The sequence below is a fragment of the Chaetodon trifascialis genome, chromosome 22 (assembly GCF_039877785.1).
Source record: "Chaetodon trifascialis isolate fChaTrf1 chromosome 22, fChaTrf1.hap1, whole genome shotgun sequence".
NCBI classification, from domain to species: Eukaryota; Metazoa; Chordata; class Actinopteri; order Chaetodontiformes; family Chaetodontidae; genus Chaetodon; species Chaetodon trifascialis.
Genome location: NC_092077.1, coordinates 16,091,081 through 16,110,640, shown reverse-complemented (window position 1 = coordinate 16,110,640; position 19,560 = coordinate 16,091,081). Strand labels below are relative to the sequence as shown.

Genomic DNA, 19,560 nt, shown 5'->3' with positions numbered 1-19,560 from the left:
AGTCGTGGCTGTACTTACAATACTGGCAGTCGCCGCCGCAACGAATGGAGGCGAACGGGTGGAGGAGACATCACCAAGGAATTGTTTCGCTATTAAAATAGCTTTCCCTCGAGTGGAAGGAGGATTTTAAACCGAAAATATTACAACGGGCAGAAGAAGCGCCACACTGTTTTTTAAAAGTCGAATCGTTTCCCCTTTTTTCCCCCCCGAACAGATCAATAGCCTGTCATCAAAAAAAGGGCGTGTGTGCGGGGTGAAGGCAGTTTTAACCGTTTAATGTGGGTATATATGGTGTTATAGATAATTTTTTTTACACCACCTGGGTCTGAAGGACACCGTCGAGGATGGGATGCACACTGAGCACAGAGGACAAGGCGGCGGTGGAGCGCAGTAAAATGATCGACAGGAATCTGCGGGACGACGGGGAGAAGGCGGCCAGGGAGGTCAAGCTGCTGCTGCTCGGTAAGAGAGGAGAAGAAGATGGGGAGGTGGGGGGACGCGGTCGGTGGACCAACTTCGCTGTGTGTTCGCCGACAGAAGGGTTGGCCACAAGGGGGGCCGTGAAAACCACATTAGTGGGTTAATTTTTGGGGTGAACAGTCAGTTTTAGCTGGTGGCTGTTGTGAAGTGTTACGGAGTTTCAATTCCGCATCGCTAGCATACACCGCTCCTTGCTAGCTGGAGTGAACTGTCAACTCTGGTCAGTGAATGCAACATAACGTAACGGAAAACAGAAAATACCAAACATCACGAGTCAAAACAGCAAAAAACAGAACGTCAATTTAGGTTCAATTTGGGTTTAAGTCGGTTTATGCAAATTTTGTGCTCAGAATTACAACCACGGCAAGTTTTTTTTGTTTCTTTTTTTCGCTGTTCGATCCATTCAGCCGCCTCTGTGGATCATTTGTATTGACTAAACCCTTTAACAATGGCACATTTCCTCTCGCCTGGTTCAGTGCAGTGCAGGGAAAATAGGCCTGTGGCTCATGAGGGGCCCAGGCCTGACTGAATGTCACTGAAAACTTTGTGGAGTCCACTCATTTTGACATGTGTGAAGTTGATGAGTTCAGGAAACTACAATAATGAAGGCACTGAGTTTTTGTCAGACGCCTCTTGAACACGAGATTATAATAGCATCCATTCAAACTCAACGGCCATTGATGAACTGGAATAACTAAGCAGTTGTATAACATGCTGATGTAAAGATTGTTGCCTCATGAGCCCTTCATGGCTCTCAGCAATGGTGCATTTTGACTGACCTTTTGTCTGCATTTTCTCTTGATGTTTGAGTGGTGCAGAAGAATCCACCATAGGCTATTAGTTTGGTACGTTGATATGTCCCTTTAAAATCACCCACGCGAATGTATTATGAACGACACAGCACACCCACTGAAGTCTTTTATACTTCATTATCTTCTTTTCTTGCATTCATTATACATGTTTTGTCATGCCACGGCTCCTGTATGCACAATCATGTGAACTGCTTCCATTAAGAAGTCGGCCATGTGTAAATTAATGGCATTACTCACATGTGGGGAAACGCTGTTATCCTTGTCAATAGAGACCGCAGGTGAAAAACTTTTCCATCGGTCCCCTAGCTGTGGGAAATGTTTACATACACACACATGGTATGTGGGTTACCAGGACACGAAGTCTGAAGCCAACAGCAATATGAGGCAAACACCTGACAGAAGGCACACAATGAGAGCTGTTAGTGGCTTCTGTGGACAGATTTGGGCGCCAGAGAAAGATTAAAAAAAACAACATTTCCTCATGTTCTTTGCATAATGTGGCACTGCTTTTTTTCCATCATTCTTACCCGAGTCACACAACAAAAGGACAATCTTTACATTTCTTGGGGTATATATGTAGATATAACATTTAGTGTGATGTTTGAGCTGTTTTTGTTTGAGCAGGAATGTACATATTTTCTTGTTAAAGGTAGATCGCATTCCTCAGGTGCTTGGGCGCCAGATGGGGCTTGCTGATTGAAAGCAAGTTCGGTCAAGTTTCTGCTGTGCTTCTGCAGGGTGGAATGTGAGTTTTCATCAGCCGTTGCTCTTGACACAGATCTGGTGACATCAGCTTAACCGCTCTGCTTTTGCTAGCTGTTTTTGTCGTGACAGTCGAGCGCCGGGTCGTGTGGCCCCACGTGTGGCGGCTTTGGCACAGTCTCCTGCCATTTGTGTTTGATCCACTCAGCATGATAGGCTCCTCAGGTTGCTGGCTGATGTGACACACGGACCGGCTGGAGAAAGGAAAAGAGGGGCTGTAAAATGAGAGCACCGCTAATGACTGAAGCATTAAAAATGAAAAAGCTCCGCTGCAGAGAAGCTGGGGGCCCAGGTTAGGAGTTTGAGTTGTTTACCTTGCGGATAAACAGTCACTGAAAATATACTGTTTCGGAGTTGTTGATTCACAAGAAATTCTGGGGTATGCTTCTCTCTAAACAGACCCTGTCAACAAAGATAAAAAGTCAACAAAACATGTGGCTTGATAGTGGAAGGGTGGCTGTGCTGTAGAGACGTATTGTTTGCTATGAGAAGAAAATCTTTTGTGTATCACATGGAGGTGACCCCTACCAAGTGTGTAGATATTTGTGTATACAGCAAACCCCCAGTGATTTGGTGAGCAGCTTCATGTGGTGACCACCTGGTTCTCCAGCACTGTCTTGAAATGTTAATCGCAGGCTTGTGTGCACTCCCCGTCATCGCAACGCTGATGTAAAAACCTCAATTTGCCTGAAGAATGATTTGAATCTTTGTGAGTGTGCTGGCAGGCCCAGGTAGAGAGACCAAATTGGAACCTTTTCCCTGAAAACTGAGCATATTTCTCATTTAGCTTTCAGCCTTTATTTGGCTCTCATTTTATTTCCATCATCTCCAGGACCCAATTATCGTACTATTCATATCTACAGGCTAAAATAGATTACAATCTCCTCAGCCTAATTACTCTTTCTATAGCTGTCGTGCAACTGTGGGAAGATTTTATTAATAATCCTTAGCCTTTGTTAACTTTTCTCATTGTTCTCTCTTGAATGTTTTTTCCAAAATCATGTAACCAGCATTGCAAAACAGGCATCGTAGCGTGACGGTTGTCACTCATCTTAGAGACGGGGCCCCTCACAATAAACACAGCCAATCTAAGTAGTTAAATTGTTCGCATTCCTTCATTGGTGTAAGCATCATTGGACATCTCCGTGAATAGTTCTGTGTGTGCCAGTGTGTGCGGGAAGCAATCTTTTAGCTATCGACTGGCTTGCTGGCAGATCGATCCCTGTGGTCGTTTCCCCTGGTGGGTAGCACTGCTCGGAGGCTCCTGGAATCCTTCATGAGTGAGTCATACTTAAATCCCCCCAGAGGGAGATAGAGGGGGAAAAGAGGAACTGGGTAGTGAGTGAGAAGAACAATAAATCACGAAAGGAAAATGACCGTAGGAGACAGAGAGAATGCGAAAGAGGAAGATGGATGCATATGATGGAATAAGAGGGGAAACCGGAGAGAGGGCTGGGGGGTGGTGTCGGGCTCATGCTGCTAATGTGGCATCGCTAATATGGTTACCACATTGTGCCAAACTTCATAAGCCCCACTCAAGTGCTTGGACTTATCACCTAAAAGTGGATGTGCTGGCATGAAGAGACATTTTTATTAACTTTGGTTGGCCAGCAAGAACACATCGCAGACTCCCCGGTAGAATGAGCAGCGACATATGGTTAATCTATAAACGGTGAAGGCTCAGGCATGGGTAGCCATTTTAATCACATTTGTCTCCGCACTGCTATTGTTATAAAACATTCCTCGTCCTCGCTGCCTTCATGGGAGATCAGCTCCAAGAGGAGAGATGTGTTTGTGGTTGGTAGATAGAAACAGCTCTGTTCTCTGTGGTAGAAGAAGAAGAAAAAACCCTCCATTTTCATTGGAAGGGTTAGCCTGGATTTTCCTAAAATAGTTTGAACCGCTAGAAACAGAAACCAGCTGCTCCAGTGGTTTTGAGTCCAGAGCTGTTTTGGGGTGGGCGTATCAAAGCCGTGGGTGTGTAACATGACTCTGCATGAGGCCCGGTAGGTCAGGCCTATGGTGCCATGTAACCCTTAAAGGTGTGTGTGAGTGTGAGAGAGAGTCAAAATCAGGACGCCTCTGTGCTTTGTGTTCGTCAGGCCTAGAGGCTTTGACAAGATCCACACCCTAATGATATCACCGGTGTTGGGAGGCCAGAGCCAAGTCGCTTACATAAACACGTAGCTCATGTCTCATCCATTATAATGGAGCCTTAGATGCTGAATTTATGGTGTCTGTCCAATTTTTCCCCATTGGAGGGTTAAGAATTAGGAGGCAGACGTATTACCATCGCAGTTGTGCTGCTGGTTTCAGTTTCTGTAAACGACTGTTGTCATTCAGGGTTTAGTACTGTGAATAATGGTGACAAAAGATTTCCCTGACACATCTTTTTCTTAGCTACGGTTGAATCCCACAATGATTCACGCACTTACAGTAGATTCCTACAATGATTCATCAAGCATTGCAGTTGATTTTGTGTCCAAGTATTTCTCAACCAGTGTGATGAACCTCATTACCAAAAGCAGCAAATCATCACGTTTGAGCCGCTAAAATCAGGGAACGTTTGGTGTTTTTTGCACGATAAAGGCTATTTAGTTGAAAGTTTCCTTTCTAAGAAGCCAGCTTTGAACTTCAGTGTCAGCTCGCAGCCCGCCTGAAGCGGTTTTTCACGCATCCCACTTTGAGAGGCACAGCGTCCATGTGTGAAGTGTCTTTGGCATGGTGAAGATGGCTCTTGGGCAGGCCAAGGGGTGCGACTTTGCCAGCTCACCGGCCGGCCGTGCCCGGTCGAGCGGCGTGTGTGCCGTCTGTGTGCCGCTCCCACGGGGATTCTCACAGCCAGTGTTTGGCCTCAGAGCGCAGGGAGCTGCCACTGCACCGTCACCCCCTCCCTCCAGGGCGCTGTGGCACCCGAGTGGTGACACGTAATTAAAATAATGTGTCCTCAGGTGAATCTCATCCAATTATACTGAAGGTGAAGTGCCAGGGCTGTACTGTCAGCATGCAGTTAAGTTTGAAGGAATTCAAACAGATGGTGTGAGCACGCCGCAGTGGGATGCTTATATATTTATGCATTCATTTTGTGTTCAACTTTTTGCTAATAAAGTTCAGGGAGAGCTGTTGCTAACATCAAGAATCAGGCTCAACTACAAGTGGCATGTGTCAAAAATGTCCCTTTGTGTTTGCAACATCAAGGAAAGTTGAACTAGATAAGGCAGATGATTTGTTACGCAAGAGTAAACCATCTTGTCCCTGCTGACAGCATCATGAGGTAACACATAATGGTAGATTTCATGGTATGATTCCACTTCCTCTAATTCTCTTGTTTCTAGAGCTGAGGCAGAAGCTGGGGGTGTTTACTCTGGGAATAGCCACTCTCAAGTGGTTTGAAAAAATGTTCCCCGGTGGCAGAGGAGCTACGTCAGTGACAACTGGCCAATTGCCCGCTCTAATGAAGCCTCTGCTGCTGTGACATGAGAACATAGACTGCAAATTAGTAGATCTGAGGTAGTTTGTGGTAACGTTCATGAGAGGACAAGAGTCTGATGAATGTGGTTTATGAGGACATGGCGGATGGGTTTGGTTTGTGTAAGAAAAAGATCAATAAAAGGGCTCTTCCAAGTGACTGGCTGTGGGGACATCAAGTACAGTAGAGGAAAAAGAGCAGCAGATGCATAATACATAATGGTCTCGGTGGAAGCCAACATGTCACACACACACAGACTCCTAACCACAAAGCCTCCTCAGGTGACTGTGGCCTCACACTAGAGATGTCCTGATATAACAAGAGCAGTTGCCATGGCGCTGTGACGTTTGACAGATCCACGACGCAAGAGCAGACAGTCTGATTCCCTTTATGCCCGTCCTGTCTTCCCCCCCCCCCGCTCTTTTCATCACAGTGCTGTCTCAACTATGTCTCAACTACAATGGCATCAATCTAATTAGTCACCAGCGCCGAGTGCCCCCCGCTCCGCCCCCCTCCTGAAGTGACACCACGTTCTTTGGCACTTCACAGCACTGACAGGAATAATCCGTTTTATCGTGCGTTGTCTGCCACGTTAAGGCCGACAGCCTCGATCATCTGAAGATTTTATTGTAAAATTCCAAACGCACAGTTTGTACAGTGTCAGGTTCTGTAACGCTAAACCAGAGCAAGCGTAGCGAGCAAAGTAATCAGTATATTAGGCCGGGAAATTAAACACTGAAGTCATACACACACCTCAGGTTACACACACACTCACTGTTGTTTCTCAGTTCTCCTTTGGTTGAAGTGGTGATGCTCAGGTTTCATTTTCATGTTTCCTCAGTATGCCGTTTTCCTCATTAGATCATTTCACAGAAAACACTTTTTATTTAATGTGCAGTTAAAGGAGGCGAGCGCAGAGGAATCACTCGGCTCGTTACAGGCAACATTTTTAATCTCTTTTCCTTCTGTCTCTTCCAGGTGCTGGTGAATCGGGGAAAAGTACGATTGTGAAGCAGATGAAGTGAGTTTGTTTTGCTGCTGTTGTATCTCATCGTTCTGCACGCTGAACATTTAAAAGAAACTTTTCCTCCTCTTCCAGTTCATCACCAATGATTTCTCTCATCAGACATACATAATGGCACAGAGACAGTATTAATTTTCCACAACACCAACAGCGTCAAACACCAATCATCCTTTTATAGCGTCTCTCTGGATAATGTTCCACTCTGTGATTCGAGGTACAAACAGGTATCAGGCGTAATGCATCATGAAGACAACCCAGCAGAATATATTGATATAGACTCTGAATGCTGCTTCAGCATCATCTGCATGCTGCGTGTCATATGAATTGTATTTTTCTTAAACATCCACACGGACACACTCCTCAAACAGCCGATGTCAGATGCACAGCACAAGCAGCTGCACAGCTAGTGCAGAGACAACCCGGAGAAACCTTATTGTACTCACAGTGAAGGATCATAAATCCACTGCAGTGTGTCGAGAGATATCACAGCACAGCGTCTGTCTAGTGGAAGGAAAATATTGACTTTACAGTGTTTCCTCCTGTAGCATCATGTAGCTGAACGATTACATTTACGTGTCGTTAGCTGGTGAAAGTTGCTTATTTATGCTCTCTGAGTCTTGACATGTTCTGTATTGCTCTTTTTGTCACAATATTGTCATGGTGTGGGGGGTAAAAGGCACATTATTCGATAATGAAGAATAATTGTTAGTTGCAGCCCCACCAAAAGTAGCCTGATGTAGTTTACTCCTCTGTGACAAAAACTAATAAAACACTTCATTGAGTCACGCCAGTGCACTGGGTGAAGTCACAAAGTATTGGGCAATGAACTGACACACATACACACACTCACTGTTGGGTTTGTCTTTGAGTGGATTTGTTGACAATGACAGGAATATAGAATAATGCCTCACCTCACAACAAACGATTAATCAAGTTTCTGTTCGAGTTTAGTAAACAAAGACATCATTCAGTGGTCATGAAAAGATGAGCTTTCTGTCTATGATGGGAGTATTTGTCGCTGTATCAGGCAGGTTTCTGCAATGCTGGAAAATGGCTCGCCTGCTGACTGTATCATCCTCTCTTTCTGCAGAATCATCCACGAGGCAGGCTACTCGGAAGAGGAGTGTAAGCAGTACAAGGCTGTGGTCTACAGCAACACCATCCAGTCTATCATCGCCATCATCAGAGCCATGGGGCGCCTCAAGATCGACTTCGGTGACGCCGCAAGAGCTGTGAGTGACGGGGAGAGAGGAGTGTGATTTGGTGGGTTTAGAGTGGGAGCCTGAATTGAGTTTGTGGTGTTTGAACACAAGCAGGTACTAATGTTGAATAGTCTGTCAGCAGACTCTTTGTTCAGGACAAGAAAATAGGAAAGCATATTCAATTTTGGGAATTTGATCCCTGATATGTTCTTAACCCTATGACTGGCATTCAGCTCAGCAGATTAATGTTAAGGTCTATAATGGTGGTCTAATGACTGTTGATTGATGACGTTTACATGTCTGCGACTCCTCTCCCAGGATGATGCACGGCAGCTGTTTGTGCTGGCGGGCTCAGCAGAGGAAGGCTTCATGACGGGAGAGCTGGCCGGTGTCATTAAGCGGCTGTGGAAGGACGGAGGCGTCCAAGCCTGCTTCAGCCGCTCCCGTGAATATCAGCTCAACGACTCAGCAGCATAGTGAGTCACAAACACACGTGGAAACAGCCGAGTCAACGGTCGCAGGGCTGGCCAAAAAATTTGAGTCACCCACTGAAAAGACTCAATGATCCTCCACACACCAATTTATGTCAACAACTTTTAATGACACAGTGTTCCATATTAGAAGACCAGACGCACAAATTGCTGCCAGTCCACTGCAAACACGCAGAATCAACTTGCCAAGCACAAGTTGTCCCAGCCTTCAGCTACGCTCAGAGAGCACAAAGCTACAGTACCATGTATCTGTCTGGACTTTTACACTGTCAATATTTGCCCTCGTCTACCGAGCCTGAAGAGCAACGGCTGGAAAGACTATTTAATCTTTGACCTTACGCCTCAGCAAAGGGAACATTTGCCACATGCTTCAAAAAACAAATGCAAAGAAGAGCTAAACGGTTTGATTCTTCTCCTTGACCAGCCCGAAGCTTTTACATATTGTGTAAGAGCCCGCGGAGTTGAAACGAATGATATCATCACAAGGCAGCTCCTGTGTTTTGTTGGGAGAAAGGACGTTTGTCTTGTTTCACTGCTGCAGAACAGAAATCAGTGGTTAGGTCGCAGGCCAAAGGAGCTGCAGTTGTTCGCCATTTTCTAATTGGTTCCTCTAATCCTGCTGTCCAGGGGCCCTTTGTGAATAGGAAACATTGCTAAAGGTTGTGCGTTTTTTACTCCACTTAATACCTTGCAAGACAAACAAAATGCTTGTTTGCGTGAAGGGGAGATTACTTGTGTTTGTCTGCTAGCAACTAGAGGTCACTAATCTCTTTCCCTTGTAATTTATCAACAATAACCTTGAGGTATTAGCTTGGGTTACAATACATTCTGAGTGTTTATGTGTGACATCCTGTCACATGAAGCACATACAGTGGCACCAAATAATAAAGCTGCAAGAAGCAACACTAAGGCCAGGCCCTGATATCATACATGATGATGTTTTGGTCTGTACAAGTTGTGTTTATGGGTTTTCCCAAGAGGAACGAAAAAGAAAAAAACAACATGATAAGGAATGAAAACTGCAGCGTATAGCAGGTATTTAGCACCCTGGACAGGTGGCGAGTCCAGCACAGAGCTAATAGACTGACAAATGTACACACTTGCATGTAGGGAGTTTCCAGTTCAGCTGCATATTCTTAGACCCAGAGAGGAACCCAGAGGGAACCCACCAGAGAACAACACAGAGACAACAATGCGCACACATCACTGAAAATACCACGGTTAAAAACCCAGCAGCTGCTAACGGTTCGCTCTAACCACTCAGCCGTCAAGTCTAAATTTACCATACGCAAAATATGTATCTGATCTTTTTGCTGTCAAATCTTACAATGTTGTCCTAATGGTTCAAAGCGGGGAGTCATCTGCTATGACTCCAGTATGATCTACAGTAAGCTGAACTCAATCCCTTGTGAACTTTTGTCCTGCAAAGTGGTCAAATTTCAAACAATGGCTTGTTTTCCGTCTGAAATGTGGTTTATCGCTGAGAATGCACTGAGAGTTGTTTGTTCAGTGGTGGTTATGCTTGACCTTGATACTTCTGACACATTTTCTCCCGCTTGTTTCTCCTCCTGCTCTCTTTCTCACTCCCCTTTCTTCTCCTCCCCCGTTTCTCTCTGCTGTTTTCCTTTCCCTCCTTGTGTCCTCCCCTCAGCTACTTGAACGATTTGGACAGGATATCCCAGGCCACCTACATCCCGACTCAGCAGGATGTCCTGAGGACCCGAGTCAAGACCACAGGCATTGTGGAGACGCACTTCACATTCAAGGACCTGCACTTCAAGTGAGATTTTCTCCACTGCAACAACTGGCTTACACTCCAAGTGTTTTACATGATGCCTTAATTAGCTTCCCTTCCTGTCACTGACTCATTCACTGCCACAGAAATTCCCTTTGTACACATACAGCTGTAAGTTGTGACACAGTATGTGAAGGTGTTGTGAGCATCAGCGATGACTCACTTATGGCCCAGAGAGAGGAAGTGGGGGCAGCAGGCCTGATGATGTTACGATACCAGAAGTTTGGTAGCTGATGCCACGGTCATTGAAATGTGCACTGTTGGCCACAAAACAGAAGAGAGAAACATCATGTGATATGGTGCAGACGCACACCAGCAGCCTCGCCAGCGGTTCTGTGTTTACTTTGTTCTTTTCTGTGCTCTTAAACAGTCATGATGACACGCCATTACTGTCACTGTTGTGTATTACAGCACAATTCGGTAATTCTGTAATGTGGCCATCACACTGTAATGTAGGAATTACACAAAAGTGGATAACCAGCTCTGTCAAAGGCAAAAAATTCTTCTATCTGCTTCCAGCAGTTTAATGACTAGACGTCCCGGCTCGTCCGGGATTGTCCTGGTTTCAAGCTGGGTGTCCTGGGTCCCTACAAGTATCTGTAAAACACTGAAATCTGGTTTTCACCACAGTTAAAATAATGATTATTACACTTTTCAGCACTTACACACAGATTTACCTTTTTCTCTCCCCCTCTTTGATATCTAATCCAACATAGAGACAATGCACCACATGTCTGACTTCAACACTGATTTGACTGTATGTGTGCCAATCAATCAGTGTGTCGTTATCAAGGCTGTTGCTAGCTTACAAGTCACAGGCCAGTGTCACTGGTTATGATGCCTGTGGATCTTTCTGACAGAAGCTGTCAGTATGCTAGCAGTTAGCTGTCACGTCAAAGAGAAAGTTCCAGGGGGCTTGCCAGTGCCCGGCAACAAAAATGGTGCATTCATGGCATCCATGGTGATGAAAGGTGCGCTCGGTGGGTGTGCTGTAATCCTGATAAAAACGCCCATGGTGTGCGTATAAAGATTGAAAATATGGTCATCCTGAGGCAAACAGAATGAAAGGGACTGACCTGTCGAGCCAGCATGGCAGGCTTTCACGTGTTTTGGCAACGTCTTGGATTCGAGTGCCACGTGTATATTGATTATTTCTTTTGACAAGCCTTAAAAGCCATAGTAGTTCCATACGCAGCTTTTGCAGTTTAAAAGACCAAGAGGAGCTATTACAGGAGCTAAACAATGCTTTTGTTGGGTTTTTTTGCGACTGTTTCATCTAGTGTCACTCAGGAATCTGAGTGTGCTCTTCATAGTCGGATCTGTTTGTCTAGAAATTGGCCCTGAAGGACTTTGTGCCGCTTTGCTGCATATTCCCTCAGAATGGCCCTACATTAAACACTTTAAATTGCCTCAACATTTATATCTTTTGACTGAGCAAATGGACAGCAAATAGAGCAAGAGCTAAACATCCGCTTTCCTCGGCTATTACACAGTCTTTGTGTGCTCAGTAAAATAGAGACATTTGCTCGACACTTCTCTGCACTGCTAACATTTTAGCAAAATAATTTTTCAGTAACTATAGATGAAGAATTTCAGTTTCCTTTCCCCGTTATTATTAACTGCCATAACTAAACCCTGCAGCAGAGCAGCAACAGCAACTCTTCCAGACATTTATTTTTGTCACTGGGTTCATAAACACTGTCAGTATTATGTGTGCATGAACAGAACATGTTTATTTCTTTCCTTCCTCCAGAATGTTTGATGTCGGCGGACAGAGGTCTGAGAGGAAGAAGTGGATCCATTGCTTTGAGGGTGTGACCGCCATCATCTTCTGCGTGGCCCTCAGCGACTATGACCTGGTGCTGGCTGAGGACGAGGAGATGGTGAGTACTTCAGCCGCTGACTCATGGAGGCACATAACAGCCGGCACTCTGCGTTCATACATGGTGGGAACATTGCCCCTGTTTCCGGGAATCGTGATGGGTCAGAGAAGTAGAGTTTAAAGACCCCTCCATGGAGCAAAGCACGCTGATCAGCATCACCCCTCTTTTCCTCCTCAGAACCGAATGCATGAGAGTATGAAGCTGTTCGACAGCATCTGCAACAACAAGTGGTTCACAGACACCTCCATCATCCTCTTCCTCAACAAGAAGGACCTGTTTGAGGAGAAGATTAAGAAAAGTCCTCTTACCATCTGCTACCCGGAATACGCCGGTAAGACTGGCAGCATGTTACAGAAAATGTTCTGAAGGTGGCCCATTCATTTAAAAACGTTTGTTTTTTCAAATAAGCCATGAAAACCTGCTAATAATAAATGTTTTTAAAAGGGCTTATGCAGTTAAATGTGCGTGTTCTGCTATTAGAAACTGATGATTACATACTGTCTGGAGCTTTTTTTCTTTTCAAGAGAATGATCTTCCAGTTGACTTACTGATTTCACTTTCAGAGCTGTAATGATTTCCCTTAAAACCCTTGCACTCAAATAGCTCCTGCCTGTCCGTAAATTTGCCGCGCCTCTGCACAAACTCTGTGATTGTACTCAGATATTTTGTTGCTTGTGCAGATTTTATTCACTCTTCTGTGCTGTTTGAGTGCAAGCAGCAGAGCAAATCAAGGTGCAAGCAGAAGCTATCTGAGAGCAAGGGCAGGGTTTTAAGGGAGGCATATACAAAATATGAAAGCGAGATCAGTGAGTCATGCTCTGAAATTGGATGGCCACCCTCTTGAATAAAGATTGGAAAACCCCCATAATGACACTTTTTATTTTTAAATTAATGTATTTCAAATACCTTTATTGCTAAAGATAAGGATACTCCCAGCAGGCTGTTAGCCTAGCTTAGCATAAAGACTGGAAATAGGGGGAAACTGCTAGCCTTGTTCAGTCTAAAGTTAACAAATCCTACCAGCACCTCTGAAGTTCACTAATTATCACATTGTATGTAATGTGTGTGATCTGTACAAAACCAAAGTCTACAAACCACATCTTGTGCTTTCATGGAGGGTAATGTGAACTGTGTCTTGGCTGGGTGCAGTCTTATTCATGAGACTGGCAAACAACCAGTAGAGACTTCAGGAAGTTGCTGCTCCCAGCCAAGAAACAGTTCGACACATGACCCTCCATGAAACCACAACTTGTCCATTTCACACTTTGGTTTTTGTATGATGAAAGAAACAAGATGCTTGTTAATCAGTGAGCTTTTGTCCTGTTATTCCTAAGTATTCGGCTTTGATGTGTAACTACATGCTGACAAGAAATGCTCACACAGTTAACCTTTTACAAGAACAAGCAGACAGCCCAGTTAGCAGGATGAAGCCCAGACATGTCATTCACTCCTCAAACAATACAAACAAACAATCTCAATGCATTTTCCCATGTTGTGGCTTCCTGTTCCTCGTCTTTTCCAGGTTCCAACACTTACGAGGAAGCAGCTGCCTACATACAATGTCAGTTCGAGGACCTGAACAAGAGGAAGGACACCAAGGAGATTTACACCCACTTCACCTGCGCCACCGACACCAAGAATGTGCAGTTTGTGTTTGACGCCGTCACCGACGTCATCATCAAGAACAACCTGAAAGACTGTGGTCTCTTCTGAGGAGAGTGACAAAGAAGATGACAACATTTTTTTCTTGGTAAGAAGCTCGTTATCATCATCGTCAACCCTCCTGAATCTTTCTATCAACCAGGGCTCAGCCGAGGTCCACACCCTTTTCTCTGGCTCACATGTGTGTGTGTGAGCCACAAAAAAGGGATGTAGGGAATAGCATCAGGATGCAGTGGGAGCTGCTGAGGACCCTGTGGGAGCCTGGTTTAAGTGTGTGCCGGCATTCTGGCTTTTCTCTTTCAAATGTGCTGAACAAATTGCCTTCAAGTGGTTTGCTCCCAGAGCTGAAGCATTCAGAGTTATGAAGGAGTCACAGCTGGAGTTGACCACAAAGATGCAGCCTAACCCATTATGATCTAATGCATAATGTAATCCCTGAAATGCTGACATCAGTGCTCTCTTTTATCAAACGGCTTAAATACATTTTCCGCTCCGTTAGATTTAGAAATTATCCGAGACCTTTACTTTGACGTTTTAACCTGTTTGAAAATGTGACTCGAGAAGTGTTAAGATAGCTTCCTAAAGCACGTTGTGTCACTCGGTTGTCCTGGTTGTGGTGCTGTTACACTCTCACTCATGGGCATTCATTATTTTCTGCTCTGAAGCGACTGAGTCACATGCTACCTAGCGATAAAGTTCACTATTATTGGTCTGATCTGGTATTTGGTTTAATATGAACTTTTTTTTCTTTTTTTTTTAACTTCAGCTCAACCCTAGCAGCTATGTCAGACTTTCCAAAGCCTCTTTATACTCATCCCTCTTTTCTCATGTGTCTGTCTCTCTCCTGTCCTCAGGCAGTGGAGCCAGTTTATTGTGCATCTTTGGTGGGGAAGATGAGAAGAGTCGGGAGGATCAGTCAAGGACCAGTGCTGTACTATATGCCACTTTCAACAGCTTTATTTATGTTTTTGTCTTGGAACATTTTGAACTAGCGTCACAGCATTTGTGTAGGATGTTTGTATCATTGTAAAAGCGTTGCAGCAAACTTCTCCGCACATTTTTTAAAATGTTTTCTTTCTATTTTGTTTGGTTTTTAATTTTTGATGAGATCACGTTTTTGCTGTTCCTTCTGCCGCTGTCTCTGGAAAAGGAAACTTTGCCGTTGGTGGAACTGCTTCTTTTCTTCCTTCCCTACAACTAAAAGGGAAGAAAAGGGGTACAACTCTGAGTCCAGTTCGTTGGTACTTGTGCCTTCGCATGCCTTTTACTGCGGTCGTAGTCCCAATGCTTGTTCTGTTGCCTGCTGAATTGTTCTAAACATAAAGAGGTAAACTGTTTTCATATGTCAGTGTCCCTGCTATCTTCTGTGTGCACACCACTGAGCTATCGGGAGGAGGACAATTTCCCTCTGGTCTAAAGGTACATGGGTCTCCATGGTGACCAACATGTAGCCTCCACAGTCCCCTACCCCCACCCCCCTACTCGCCATGACAATGGAAGGCCTACCGGCCAATCACACAGTACAATACTGAGATGTATATTGTTACATTTACCCCAAAGATTTGGGGCTCTGGTTTTTAAACGGTGTACAAAATATCCATTCTTCCCAACCATTCACTAAAATGGTTAGCAGAGGCGCTGAGCTTATTATATGCTCAAGTGTTCAAAGATCAGAATAGGCACATTTTAATGTATATTTTAATGTATTTGGAGGAGCTTTTTGGAGTTTTTGGTGTTAAGGAGAGGAAAAACTGAACCACAGAAAAGATGGTTGCAAAGGTGAGGATGAGGTCTGGAATGTTTTAAGGTTCAGACACCGTTCTTGGATCCTGTCTGGTGATTTGAGAGTAGAGGCACTGCTTGAGGATCCATGAAGCCTTTCATTCAGGTGATGGAAACTAAGATGGTCAAGGGAGCCTGGTCTGTGATCTTAGATCAGTACTGCTTTGCCAAGATGAGTGATTAATACGGTCCTGGATCTGTTCATATAGAGAAACTGCCACAACTGTCAATGTATGTGTATGTTCTCCACGGATGGAGAATCTTTGTAGACTCATCTCCCTTATTTTGCTAATAAAAACCATTTACAAACCATATGGAGTTGCTGTATATCATTGTACACATCAATCTAGAGCTAATGAAGCATCTTGTTAATGAAACCACAACAAAAGCTCAATTATTGCACTATTAATTAGCTGCTAAAGAAAAACTAGGACAAATCTGTTCAATTCTGCTCCCCTTAAAATGTCGTGCTGTTATCATGATCTGAGAGGGCGTCCTCTTCAATGTGCTCAAAAATGAATTTTTTCTTCTATCACTGATGTCAAATGCAAAATGCCGTTCATTAGAAGATGCTTCTACCAGTAACAGGTCATGCTTTGATGCCTCTGTGCTACAGTCCGACCATGTGCCACGTCACGTTAATGAAGCGCAAACTTGCCACAGAGCAGGTACTGTGCTGTTATGCATCTTGTATGCATTTCTCATGAAGCGAGGCACCTTGTTATCTCCAAACAGGGAGTCCCACAGAGGCAATTAGAGACAATGCTGTCAGGGCTGCACACAACCCCCATCACATTTATATTCCTCTGTGGCCTTTAAGGCTGTGTTACCTGCAGTAGAACTCAACAGAAAGCTTTGTCTAAATAAAAATTGATCATGCCTGAACGTTCGGCCACACAGAAAAGGTTGACTTGCGTGAACTGATAGACAAATCACCTTCATCTTATTTTCCTATTTGTTAATGACTGTGATGTAAAGTTCTGTTGGCTGTCTCCACACTGATGCGTATCTTTGATGTGTCACCCTAACATAATTTGCATTGTAAATACTATCAGGATAGCTTCCCTTTCTAATAACGTCTCCTCAGAGGAGAAACTGGATAGTGCGATTTCTATTAACCTTGTATGTAAAAGCAAAGGGACAGAGCTGAAAAGAGACATGTGTGTGACCACCTAGAAAATCCAAGTCCAATATTTGCTCTCCTTTTTCATCAGTTCTGGTCTCCACCAACTAATGAGGGAAATATCTGGCTCCTTCACTGCTCAATGCTCCACTATGTCCACCAGGTAGTTGCTAACTTTGTCCTCCATGCTGTGTAGGTATGTTAGCCAGGTCAACAGCAAATGAGTTAAAAGATGTTAAAAATTAGGAACTACAGAGACAGATAAAAGTTTTTCACTTTAAGCAACATTTTTTGTGTCAGTTATTTGAGTCCTCAATATAAAAAATATAAATAAGAAATATAAAAATATTAATTAGCCAAGTTGAGAGCGTGTGATAGCTGACTGTAATTAGTCTAACGTTTAAATAAAGGCATTCAAACATATTAATAAAGTTTGTCACGTCACAACGGGATAACAAAAAGTTCAAATTCAGCCGTTAGTCTCACAGCTGCGCCATAGCCCGCGCTTTTTTCTCTTTTGGATCAAAAATGTGTTACAGGTTATACACTGCGAAAATGACGCATTAAAAAAGCGAGTAACACAATAAAGTTGAAGGAAAAGTTCCATTGTTTTATATCTACTCAACAAAAACGGCCGTTAGAAATCAATTAAAAAAAAAAAAAACTTTATTAGCAAAGGAAATAGACGGAAGTGGATGTTAATTTAGCCCCCAATCAATCTGCTAGCAACCTGTTTGAAGTTTAGCCTCAGTGACATTATTTCCAAAGATTAATGTCGTCCGACAGGCCCAGGTCACCATACAAGACAAACTGCAGAGTAATACCACTCAGACAGAACTTTCCTCATGTTTTTCTTCAAACTAAACGGACTAAATGGGGCTAAAGTATCACTTCGTTGCTCAAGTGCAGCCATCACAGGTAAGCTAACCTATGTAATTACAGTGTTTGCCCGGTTCGGTTTACTGTGCATTTGGCTGCTGTGTGTGTGACCCTGTAAGGAGGTTGTGTTTGAGCTCATTCGACGCTGTAACGTTAACAGTGACGTGGTTTGTTTCCTGCATTTTAGTCTCATGTTACTTAATTAAGAACAGATGATTTAACAAGCAACGTTGTGCTAATTGTCAGTGGTGGAAATTTGAGGTATTTGTACTTGTCTTATCATGACACTTTCTACTTCTACTCCATTACATTTTAGATAAAGATAGTGTACTTTTTAATTGACCACAATTATTTGACAGCATCATTATTTTTCAAAGTAATATTTTTACATGCAAAACATTCAAAGAGCTCATGAAATATGATGCTCTGTTATCAGTTAAACTATTTTTCACTACTTTTAAAATTTTTACAATCAATCAGTTGATTAATTGAAAAAATAGTAACTCCACCTCAATCGACTACAACAGTAAAATTCTGCTTTTATATAAATGTGTGAGTAATAATATTCTATTGATACTATTTTCTTGATACATATTCATATTTTTAGCATTTTCAATGCGGGACTTTTACTTACTATTTTTGCAGTGTGATTAATACTTAAACCGAAGTAAAAGATCTGAATACTTCCCCCATCACTGGTAATAGTTGGGTATGTTTGCAAACATATTGCATCAATGGTGCTGAAGGTGTATGGCAGCCAAACCTTTTCTCGCCGCCCACCACCAGTGTGATTTATGGCTCCTGGATTAAAGCAGCCTTAAAGCAAAATTTTGATATGTAACTTTGGCTGAGTAGCAGTCACTGTTGCTACAATTGACAATTGTGGGATAAGGCTAAGGGCAAGACTGCTGTTCAGCATGTAGCTTAAATACCAATCTATTAGACAAATATTACAGATGGAGGAGAAACATAAAGAGAACTGACTCAGCTGTTTTTACCTGCTAACACTAGCCACCATAAGCTACAGATCACACCAGACTCAGTGAGGCTGTAGCAGCAAAACCCTGCAGTGTGCTGAATTGAGCAACTGGGTGTGTTATTGCTCATGAATTCAGCTTTTATCTGTAAGAGGAAGAATGTGTCATTTCTTCTCTCAAGAGTTGCGTAGTCAAAGGAAGTTTCGGGACTCTTAGTTTAACAAAAAGAAAGGAAATGGAGCTTCAAACACGCCCTTTGCTTCTCTTGACACGAGGGATGCCCTTTTCCGTTGTGCACTGTCAGCGATCCGGGCGCCACAAATGCTTTGCATGTGTGGCTTTTTTGCACACACATGAACGCTGCTGATTTGCGTGTGTGCTGGCACACTCCCCTGCAACGGCATTAACCCCCAGCATCCCCGCGCTTGAGCTCCTATTACAACTTGACAGAAAGATGGAGGGAGTCTGAGTGAGATAAATGAGAAAGAAGTGTGTTAGGCTGGGCTTGGATGATGCTGGGGTATGACGGGTTCGCCTCCCGTTTGTGAGCTGAAGTGTGTACACATAGGTGGGGCTGCATATGTTGTATTTCTAGCACCTTTAAAGATGAGAGAGAACAAGACAGAGTAAACAAGGGGGCGGCCATGATGTAACGGTGTAAAAGCAATACGGGTGACACTGTTGAGGTTTCTGTCGGCAGTAAACAGAGGGTGGGGAATGTTTGAAGTGTGTTTGTGTGAGGGAGAGGAGGAGGAGGGCGTAAATAGGCGGAACAGTGGAGGCATTATTTTAGTGTTGTTCCACTGCTGTGTTTACTGTCTCCTCTCCCTTCAGTCACTTTCTCTGGGGGCAGCAGTTGGCAACAGAGATAAGACAGGCTTATCAGCTCTGCGGCCATGTTGGACAGGGCCCATTGAAACACAGAAGTAGACACACTTTCAGTCTGTGCTTCACATTCTTACACACTGGATCTCTCACAGCGCAGCAGACGTCATGTGTCGGCAGTCTGCCTCCGGGGCCAGCATGTGTGTAGATTAGTTATGGTTGAGTCTTTTATCGCATAACTCTTCTATCTTCCGAGCAGTTTCTATTTTCTGCCGCTTTGGCTACGATCTCTTAAGTGGCCCTCTCACACTGCAAGTGAGAGGCCTGTCACAGACATTTAAAGGGTCTGATGTGTTGCGTATATTCATATTTTCTCACACACCCCAGTCTGAGT

At 43.8% G+C, this 19,560-nt stretch overlaps 1 protein-coding gene across 1 annotated transcript; it reads left to right on the top strand.

The window, feature by feature from the left end:
* On the top strand, nucleotides 1-15,674 carry gnai1 (guanine nucleotide binding protein (G protein), alpha inhibiting activity polypeptide 1). Its single transcript, XM_070991706.1, has 9 exons — nucleotides 1-462; nucleotides 6,502-6,544; nucleotides 7,638-7,779; nucleotides 8,068-8,225; nucleotides 9,892-10,020; nucleotides 11,789-11,918; nucleotides 12,096-12,249; nucleotides 13,441-13,668; nucleotides 14,435-15,674. Exons 1-8 carry the CDS (start codon nucleotides 345-347, stop codon nucleotides 13,629-13,631), a joined length of 1,065 nt encoding a protein of 354 aa, XP_070847807.1. The 5' UTR covers nucleotides 1-344; the 3' UTR covers nucleotides 13,632-13,668; nucleotides 14,435-15,674.
* The last annotated feature ends 3,886 nt before the right edge of the window (nucleotides 15,675-19,560 follow it).

What these genes read in the sequence shown, in the direction of transcription:
- gnai1 (XM_070991706.1), top strand. Translation starts at nt 345, where the DNA reads ATGGGATGCACACTGAGCACAGAGGACAAGGCGGCGGTGGAGCGCAGT. An exon ending in ACGATTGTGAAGCAGATGAA is followed by an intron (nt 6,545 to 7,637) that starts GTGAGTTTGTTT and finishes CTCTTTCTGCAG; the next exon opens with AATCATCCACGAGGCAGGCT. An exon ending in TTCAAGGACCTGCACTTCAA is followed by an intron (nt 10,021 to 11,788) that starts GTGAGATTTTCT and finishes TCCTTCCTCCAG; the next exon opens with AATGTTTGATGTCGGCGGAC.